This window comes from Amborella trichopoda, chromosome 9 (genome assembly GCF_054954075.1).
Source record: "Amborella trichopoda isolate Santa Cruz 75 chromosome 9, AtrichopodaSantaCruz75HAP2 v2.0, whole genome shotgun sequence".
Taxonomy (NCBI): Eukaryota; Viridiplantae; Streptophyta; class Magnoliopsida; order Amborellales; family Amborellaceae; genus Amborella; species Amborella trichopoda.
Window position 1 is genome coordinate 25263209 of NC_142344.1, and position 10579 is coordinate 25273787.

A 10579-nucleotide genomic window follows, 5' to 3' on the forward strand; every position below is an offset into this window, starting at 1 on the left:
TTGGTAGTGGTTCACTTCTTCCATCACTAGGATATTGCACTTTTTCAATGCTTCGGCTTCCATGCCCTTCACTAATTCTTCATTCCCAACCTGAGTCGGTGGGGATGAGACCGATAATGAGGGAGGCGAGGGTGGGAGTGCCCTTTCTTCTGATGGTGCTGTTTTGAGGATCAGATGGGGTGCTTGAGGGACGGTAAAGAGGGTCTGGTGCCTTGAGGGGGTACGCTTAGGCTTATGTGCCACTAATACCTCTTGGCGTAAAGTTTCTATGATTCATCTTTTGACCTCATCTCAGCTTGTAACTGCTTCAATGTTGTCTTAAGCTGCGCAATTTCGTCTCCATAGTATTTTGGTATTTCATTGATCACCATAGCTTCGACACCAGCCATGCTTGAGAGCTCTTCTCTTACTGGAGGATTGGGTTGCTCACCATTGGGAAGCAAAGGGATAACGGAGGCTTTAGGGCTGGTTGCCCCAAAGCTTCCCTTTCATTTGGGGCTGTACCATCCAATAGAGTTCGCTCACCACATGCCTTTTTCTCAATGGGGTTCTCGACCATGGGCTCAACTGCGACTGCTTCCACAACCTCATTGATGAAGGTCATTGAGCCTTCATTCTGGTTAGCTTCATCTTTTAAGGCTTGGATATCATCATCATCTAATAAGAATCAGAAACTCTCACAAGATGGTGAGGTCACTTGATCGTCATCGGGGAAGAATTTTTCAAGACACGGGGCGAACACGTGATCAGCCTCATAAGGAGCCGTGACATCTTCAAGGTATGGAGGTTGTATGTAATCGGCCTCATAAAGAATGATGGCATTTTTGGGAGCTAGAAGCACCGTATCAATGTTGTGGTCAGTGAAGGGACTGCTGCCTATCTCGTCCTCTATCAGGGAATGATTTTCCTCAAATGAGAGTGACGAACTCTCATCAGAGGTTGGAGTCATTGGATGCATGAGAACGAGAGATGTGGCCCCATCAGAACTGAGCTCTTCATCACCAAATGGGAATGTGAATTCCTCATAGGACAAGGTCGTACTATTATTGTCAAGAGCGCACATGCAACATATATGACATGGGGGAAGCATGCGGCTGGCTTTGCGGGGAAATCATGGTTTCTTGAGGGCATGGAGGAGCCATATCCGTGGGGCTGCCAGCAGGTGAAGTGCAACTCATCCCATCCAGTGCTGGGGAGTGGCTTTCCTCGAATGAGAGTGACGAACTCTCATCAAAGGTAAGAATATCTAGATGAGAGAGGATGAGTGACGGCAAAGTCCCATTCTTGTTTATGAGATCGATCTCAACAATGAGCTTTTCAGCCCTTTGAAGCAGCTCAATAGTATCGGTTTTTTTTCAATTTCATCTCGGGGAACTGGGATGTTGTGGTAGACTTTGGGAGGAGCTGGTGGACAATTTTCTTGCATCATGGGAAGAAGACCAACCTCTTCATAATACGAACTTTCCACCACCAAGGGATCATGGGCAACAACCTCGGTGGGTTCGGCTTCCATCGCGCTTGAGTCATCGGGACTGCCCCTCAGCGGTGCCTTCTAGCTCATCAGGAGTGTAGGGGAAACTGATTTGGTTATATGAGCTGCCCCGAGTTCATTCTGCTCGAAGAGGGCTTTGCTCTCGGTGCCCCGACTTGAGAGGGGCTCGGGAGTTTGATCGAGTGATGGCTCAACTAGCTTGGGGTCACTGCGGTCAGACTGGCTCTTTTCCTTGTCTGGAGGCTCGCCTTTGCCTAGAGTCAAGCTTAGATCTTCATAGATAATCGGCTTCATCATGCCCCAAGCAATCCTTCTAGTGTTCATCTCATGCCATGCTTTTCCAGCATCATCCACATCAAGGGGAATGAGAGAGGGAAAATGACTCGCTTCTTTGAGAGGGAATTCTTTAATCACTTTTTCTTCTTTACCTCTGAGCAGGGCTTTCAATGTCTTGGTCTCTCAGCCCCATTTTCGGGCTTGACCATGATTTCCCTTCTTCATGGCCAAGTGGTACTTGCCTTTGACCAAAGGCGAACTATTCTCCCAACCCATTGACGTGATTACCCTTGGAATCCAGTGAAGTGCTAAATCCATGTGTGTGTGCATGGTGCAAAGATGTGCACTGGGCGGGCGAGGGGATTGGCACGTGTACACCCTCTGTAGAAGGACTTCCAGTGACCTGGTGGTCAACTCGGGCTCCAATAGCATGTCCAGCCTTAAGAGACCCAATGCCATGAGGATGTGTGTGTGATGGAATGACCATGTGACGATCCCTCACAGAGTGAGAAAGCATGTACTGGGAGGGGGTACTAGGAGGTTCCCCCTCGTGTGCCACCAATGCAAGGTGCATTGGTAAAAGGTCCACCATTGCAAGGAGGTAGGGAGTGATGGACTTGTTGGTCCATCCTCGACTTTATCCAGGTGATGACCTGGGAGCGCGACATAGGGTTGATGCTCAGGAGAAAGGTCGGGCACAAGGTTCATGGAACCTATTCCCGATGAAGACTCATGAGTACGGGGATTACGAAACCCCCAACTCGGATGAAGGGGTTAAGTAACCCCGAAGACATGTGTGTATAGTGAGCAAGAATAAAAATAAAGGAAAAGCAAACAAGAACGATTGAACGATGGGGCAGCGTGTCCCCAGTGGAGTCGCCAAGTTGGTTAGGTGCCTTGATCTCGCTCTCCAGGTCGGGTTGACCTGGTGGCGTGGTTTCAGGTTCGAGATGGACCCGGGACTTGATATCGCACTCTCGAGAACCACGTAAAGAAGACGTGGGCAGGAATACGAACCGGTGAGAGATGAATTAGGGTCGATAGGTGGGACTTACCTCGCGTGGGTCCGTGACACACTCGAGCTGGCTCGCGTGGGCGCCCTCTTAGATCACGTTGGAAAGACCCTCTGGCCTATGGCCACTTTGAAATTGTCTCCCTTGACCTGTTTCTCCTTTTCTGCAAATACACACACATAAGACATCCCAGCAAGTGGGTCTGGGACCCTGACTTGTCGAAGATAAAATAAAATAAAGTGGAGTGAAATGAAAAGTAAAGTGGAATGAGATGAAATGAAAATGAAAGAGATGAATTGAAAATAAAATAAGATTAGAAGATAGAGTTAGGATGAAATAAGAATAAAATGAATTAAAATAAAATGAAGTAAAAGAAAATAAAATAAGAGGGATAAAAGAAAATAAAATAAAATAAGATGGGGAAAATAAAACGAAAGTGGTGAATAAAGCAAAATAAAATGAATAAATTAAAATAGAGTAAAGTAAAATAAAATATAAGAGATGGAAGAAAATAAAATAAGAAGAGATGATTAAAATAAAATAATTAAATGAAAATAGAGTAAGTTAAAATAAGATGAGTGAAATAAAATGAAATTAAGAGAACGGATTAAAGTGGAATAACATAAAGACAAATGGGAAAAAGAAATGACATGAGGTAGTTTTTTTTTTAAAAAAAGAATGGATGTTTTAATAAAATAAAACATATGATTTAGATAAGAGGGAGAAAGAGAGGAGGCTTTTAATAAAATAAATCTTAAACAAATGGGTTATCGTTGAATTGAGCGAAAGGAAGAGAGCTAATGTATGGGGTTTTTTTATTTGAATGAAAGAGTGAAACCATTAGAGAAAAGAAGAAAGAGAAAACTTATTGAGGAGAGAGTTTTCAACTTGGACGAAGTGACGAAACTTTGACGAGAGAAAACGGGAAAAAACGAAACGAAAAGAACAAAAGGTCGAAGTGGATGTTTCTTTTGTGGGTTTTTTTTAGAGAGAGAGAACGCAGTGAGGAAAGTGGGAGTTTACAGAAATTCAGCAGAGGTCGGGTGATCGAGGAGATGGCTGCGAAAGTTGCTGGGTAGGTTGCTGATGGGTACGCCAGGGATGATGGTCGTGGGTGAAGAGAAGGACAACGAGCAGGATGGTGAAGAGAAAGGCTCGCAGCAGAGGATTAGGTGGATAGAAAGAGGGGCAGAGAAATTGGTGTGGCGGAGGTAGCTGTAAGGTGGCGGAAATGGTGGTGCAACAGAGAGAAAGGGGGCGGTGACAGAGCAGAAGAAGTAGAGAGGGGAAGATTGCTAAGAGCAGGGCGACATTGGAGGAGGAGGAAGAAAGTGCACGGGTGGTTGATGGTTGCAGCTGCAAGGTGGCTGGGCGAGGTTGCAAGGAAGAGGGACGGTGCGGCAAAAGATAGGTGGAGTTTGGAGCAAAGGATGGTGGATGTAGGAGAGGTGGAGATTGCTGCAAGTGGCAGAGAGAAAGCAGTGAATGAAAGGGGTGGCTGCTGGATGGACTTAGGTGTTGCGATTGTAAGTTGTTGCAGGTTGAAACAAGATGGTGGAGTGGAGAATCAGGAGCAGTGAAGAGGAGAGGGAAGGGTGGCTGAGATAATGGCGCACCGCACGAAGGTGGACGTGGGGGAGCACAGGGAGAGAACAGGACAGCTGAGAAGAAAGGGGGACAATAGGTGGCAGCAAGGGAAGAAGAGCACCGGAGAGTGGCGCAGCTTTGGCAGCTAGCGGTTGGTGGCAAAGGTGAGGGCGTGAGATGGTAGGGAAAGATGGGGCTGTTGGTGCACAACAGTGGGTTGAGATAGAGAAAAGGGATGGGAGCAACGAGACGGCAGTGGAGTTGGGAAGAGTACAGGCGTGCGGCGATGCGGGTAGGAAAGGGGCACACGAGGATAAGGTTAAGCAAAGGGCACACGGTGGGCGATGGGTTGGAGGGTCGCACGGCGATGGGAGGGGATTCGAGATTCGCTCGGCGTTAGGGTAAGAAGGATTTGGGGCACGATGGTCTCACGGGAACATCGGACGTGAAAGAGAGGGAGACACGACGAGGGTGCACCAAAAAGGGTGCTATGAGGGAGTATAAAAAAAGAAAGGAAAGGAAAACGCATACAAGGGACTACGAGAAAAAGGAGAGGCAGTTGAGCCCAAGGGTGAACACAGGAAGAAGATAGGTGGACCTGAGGGACCACCAGGAGATAGAAGGGAAAGGTGGTCATGAGGGACCATAGAGAGGGAAGGAGAGAAGAAGAGAAGAAAAAAGAGTGAAAAGCACATACGGGCGATAGGCTTCCGTCATCTATGAAAGAGGAGAGAGAAAGAGAGAGAAGGAGATAATCTTAGGGGTACTGACCCAAAAGTTTGTCTCTCATTCCTCTCTTTCCCAAGATGTGACCCAACAATAGGCAAGATAAAAATTTTATTAAGCTAGTGAAAGGTCTGCATACAATGGTGGTACGTTGTTTAGATAGTGTTGTGCCCAAACATGGGTGGATGATCAAAATTAAACTTAATTGTTGGAAATTAATATTTAATTGAATTAAAAGAAATTAGAAAATAAGGTACAAAATGATAGATTTATCCCTTCCAACAATTTGTGGAATTTCAAAACAGTCCCTGTACTGCTTTAGAACTTATGTGATCTTTCACGGACGATACGGGGTCATTCTGATGCCCGTTTGATCGAAAGATTGTTTTCTTGTAGAGCTCGGCATGACGATTGATTTGATACAAACTTCGAGCTATGGATCGTGCTTTTAGGGCACGATCATGTGACTTGAAATTTGAATGAATCTTGAAATTTTGGATTGATTGTGTTCTCGTTCCTTGATGTTTTTCTGTGATTTCTTCGTTGGAACACACTGAGCATGCGGTCACGATCGTGGGGCAACAAACGCAGCTCGATTCCGTGCCTGGACGAAGATTTTGTAACTTTAGAGTTTTGGCCGGAATCTGGAATTCCGGCGATTAAATTTGTTGTCACTTCGTTGACTTTGTGTGTGGAATCCGACCGTTCATCGTGCATGAGGTTCGGACTAGAGATAACTCTAAACCTTACGCACACGACGGAACTATTTTCACGTCGATCGGGCTCGCGAGCGTTGTGATTTGGTCGCTCGAGCGAGGCACAACACTGTTGATTTTCCTGTACTTTCTTTACGGATCAACAATTATCTCTAGTTTTTCTTCGTGCTTGAGAGTCGTCGTGGGGCGTGCCACATATCGAAACGCTTGTCTCGATGAGACGAACACGTTCCATCAATTTTTAGTGCGATCCGAACTTGGACGAGGGAGATATAAGCGTTGAAAGTTACTAATTGTGACTGCCCCTTTAATGGGTTGACTTGCTAGGTGGCCACACGGGAATAGCGTGCAGCTCCTCCTGTTTCACTATTTTGTTGATAACTTCTTCTTAGAATGTCTACTTAAGATAAAATTTGACCTTGGGGTTTTTCAACCGTATCGGATCCAATGGTGGTGGTCCCATAGTAAATTGAGACACAGAAAATATAGGTATACTTATAGGGTCCGTTTCAGGGTCAAGAGACTGATTCTGCCGAAACTGTTTCTCAGTCTGTACTTCCTTAGACATGTCGGAATGCGACAAAACTTGGCAAGATACTTTTGAGAATCTTTGTGAAGATCTTGGCTAGTTTTGGGGCTATTATGAGATTATCGAAATTTCCATTGTTTTGTCAGGTTTTACTGACCGGGGGACCAAGGTGCTGAAAAATATCTTCAAACACCAGGTCTTCAATTAAAGGAAGAGTCCCAAGGGTCTACACATAATCCTAAAATTTGTGTGGTCCGAAAAGTCGGCTCCGGCCGAAAAACTATGTATAGTCAAGGGGTCCAACCGGGCATCGTCCTACAAGGGCTTTTAAGCAACCAAATTAGGAGCCGAGTGAGGGAAGAATTCATGTAGTATCAAACGCCAATTCCCATAACTCGAACCAAGATAACCCCGAGGCGCAACGATCTCAAAACCAAGACCCACCTAGGTCTAAGTGATCTAACCCAACTTCGAGCCACCATAGTATAGCTCGCGATGACCTGAACATTGTACGAAGCAGATGTGTCAATATAAACTAACCCTTAAGCGAGATGGGCGTCCATGCTTCCCTTAAAAGTCTAGTTGACCTAGGTTACACCGTTCATGCCCCAGCTTATGAGTCGATCCCAAACCAACTTAGTGGTATAGGTCAACCCCTAGCACAACCGAATCAACTGATTCTTCAATCGGTGCCTGTAGTTCACCCGGTCCAACAAACCGTGCAATTTTGCAACTGGTGGCGACGCCTTTGGATCAGTACACCCCTCAGACACAAATGTATCAAACCATCCCGGTGACTGCGGCTCATCAATCTCAGGCCCATGCAGGCCAACATGTACCCCAAGTTTCAACTCATCAGTCTACACTTGGGAACCCACCGACCGATGGGCCTACTGTCATGCTAAATACTCAACACGAAGGCACCATAAAAGCAATGCAAGATATTCTTTTAAGAATGGGCATGCATGAAATTCTACCCCCGAAGGCCTATGTTCATGAGACCCTTGGAGGCATGGAAGACCTTCCCCTGGGATTTGTCGTCCTAGAATTTAGAAACAAGTTCAATGGGAAGAGCGATTCAAATACTCACGTCAACGAGTACCTCCTCTCCGTGCAAGCTTTGCGAGATATGCCTAACCAGCTGAAGGCCATATTTTCGCAAACATTGACTGACGAGGCCTTAAAGAAGTCCTCGCTCATTTTAACACTACTTTAAATGAGTTGGAGAGCTGAAGGTTGCATCATGAGACAAAGACCAATAGGCTGGCTTCCTTGGAGGAGTCAATCTCACGTCGTCGTGAGGGACTAGATTTCTGCTCTCAGAAGAAGGCCACTATGGTTGCCCATCAGCTCGATCTCAAGATGGAGGGGTGAACTTGCTTCAATAGGATGACAGGCATAAGGGCGGAGATACGAAAGCTGAAGGACAAATGTATCGATCTTGAGAGGGATATGATTCAGAGAAGGGCCTTGGATGCTTCTTTGGCTGAGGATCTATCAGAACTCACTCGCACTATCGAGTCAGAAACCACCTTCATGGAGTAGGAGGCTCAAATGGTGGTCGAGCTGAAGGAGCATATCCAGCATGCCGAGGCTTCTTCTGCAGCATCCGGAGCAAAGATCAATAAGATCATTGATCATTTTTTAGAGTGTCCTTTCTTTGTCAGAACTTGTAAAACTTTTGAATTCAAGCCCTCGCTCCCGTTCAAGAGGAAGCCTCACTACAAACCCTTCATGAGCATGCACTGGACCTTTCAGAGCCCTCGACCTCTCAGCCCTGGGAAGTCTACCATGGGCGAAGTAGGCTCAAGTCCCTAAAACAAGAGGCAATCCACCAAGTTAAGGCCACTCACCAGTCTGATGGGGCATTCCAAACACCCCCTCAAGGATCACGATGGAGATGGCGAGCACCTAGGTCAGCCCAACGAAGGAATCATCTTCATCGGCCACTAGTTGAGGAAGAATTCCTCAGGCCCCTTCCTCCGCTGCCGACCTTGCGGGACTTCATCCCAGGTGCAGCTCGTCTCATCTTATCGTCCAATCAGGCAGACGACCCTGAGTTATTAGTATCTCGAGAGTCGACCAAAATGGGTGATGACGTTAAAAGCACCCCACGATGATCAAAGTCAAGGCATGACCTTAAATACCACCTGCAAACGTCCAATTTCGGCGACGACATAAAAAGCTTCCCGAGATGTTTTAACTCTTCTTCTCCTTTCCCCTCCTCCTTTCCCCTCCTCTATTCCTTCTGTAGGTACCACTCAGCGATGCCTAGATTTCGACACTCTAAACAAAGAGTTCCAAGGCACCAGCCTCACCAAGCTACAGTAAGAACGCCTCAGAGAAATACTGACCCAAGCGACAAGATTCTCTACAACCATCGACGCTCTGGTAACACGGGCCAAAACTGAACCACCTTCGAGCTTCTGCTCTCACAAGGCTTGTCACATGATCCGAGTACATGAGGCGTCGCCCAGCTCGAGGCAAGTACCGATTGAGCCCAATCATGAGATCATGGACCCCCCGCTTGAAGAGGACCCTTCCATCACCTGGACCAGCCAAAGACCAGTCATCTTCCATGTTGTGCCCCATCTAGAGGCCGAGATGTCAGGATCATGGGTGGCCACATTCAAGATTAAAGAAAACCCTTGTGAGTCCCCCGACAAGGAGCTCCAGGAAGCCCCTGAAGAGTGGGAAGAGGGACGGGTAGGCTACGGCTGATGAGCTTGAGGAGATTAATCTGGGGGATGAGGCCGACCCAAGGCCAACCTTCATCTCAGCAAAGATGTCCCCAGAAGAGAAAGAAAGTTATATCTCTCCCCTTCGAGCAAATCGGGACATCTTCGCTTGGCATTATCATGAGATGCCCGATCTAGACCCCCAGATTGTTGTCCATCACCTCGGTATTTATCCAACCATCAAACCCATGAAGCAGAAATCAAGAAGGTTTAGGCTCGACCTCGAGATGTAGATCGCTGCTTAGGTGAACAAGCTTATGCAAGATGGATTCATACATGAAGTCAAACAACTAAGATGGTTGGCGAATGTCATCCCAGTCAAGAAGAAGAATGGCCAAATCAGGGTCTGCATCAACTTTTATGACTTGAGCACTGCTTGTCCAAGGACGATTTACCCCTTTCGTTCACCGAGATGCTGGTTGACTCCATGGGCCATTACCAAATCTTCTCTTTTATGGATGGTTATTCTAATTACAACCAAATCAGGATGGCACTAAAGGATGAGGAGGCCACTGCATTCTTGACTCCAAAAGGTGTCTTTTGCTCATTGTGATGCCTTTTGGGCTAAAGATTAATGGCACCACGTACCGGTGAGCCATGAAAACCATCTTCAAGGACATGATTCACAAGGAGGTCAAGTGCTATGTGGATGACTTGGTGGTAAAGTCTGAAATAAAAGCCACTCACGTGCAAGACCTTAAAAAGGTGTTTAAGTAGCTGCGGCGTCACCAGCTCAAGATGAACCCCTTAAAATGCGCCTTCGGCATATTCTCAGGAAAAAATTTAGGGTTTATCATGAGATACCGTGGGCTGGAGATCGAGCCAGTCAAAATCAAGGCAATTCAAAACATGTGGGCGCCTACAACCCTCCATAAACTGCGGTCTCTCCAAGGACAACTCGCCTACATTCGAAGGTTCATTTCGAACCTTTCAGGGTGATGTAGACCCTTTTCACACCTCCTGAAGAAGGACACTCCCTTCATATGGGATGAAGCATGCCAACCTGCGCTCGAGGACATCAAGCAGTACTTGTTGAATCCACCAGTACTCTCTACGCCAGTGTTAGGAAGGCCTCTCATCCTATACGTGACCACCCTCGATGAGTCACTGGAGCCACTCCTGACGTAGAACAATGATGGAGGGAAAGAGACAGTGCTCTATTATCTCAATCATAGAATGCAAGGGGTCGAGAAGAATTACCCTCCCATCGAAAAAATGTGCCTAGCCTTGATCTTTGGGGTACAGAAGCTCTGCCATTACTTGCTCAGCCACGAGGTCAAGTTAATCTCTACGGCAGACCCAGTCAAGTTCCTTATGACCCGACCATGCTTGTCAGGACTTTTGGCCAAGTGGGCACTATTGCTGATGGAGTTCGACGTCACGTATGTACCACAGAAGGCAGTTAAAGGTCATGGGAAATGTACTTTGACAGAGCATTGCAGTCTGATAAATGGGGCGCTAGAGTTGTGTTCCTGACTCCCGGTGGAGGAATAATTCCTCTA

General features: G+C 46.7%; 1 protein-coding gene across 1 annotated transcript; it reads right to left on the bottom strand.

Moving 5' to 3' along the window:
- Nucleotides 1-347: 347 nt before the first annotated feature.
- On the bottom strand, nt 348-8919 carry LOC110007456 (uncharacterized). Its single transcript, XM_020668557.2, has 3 exons — nt 8694-8919; nt 3805-4757; nt 348-2944 (listed from the first exon to the last, which is right to left on the bottom strand). Exons 1-2 carry the CDS (start codon nt 8917-8919, stop codon nt 3811-3813), a joined length of 1173 nt encoding a protein of 390 aa, XP_020524216.2. The 3' UTR covers nt 348-2944; nt 3805-3810.
- Nucleotides 8920-10579: the final 1660 nt, after the last annotated feature.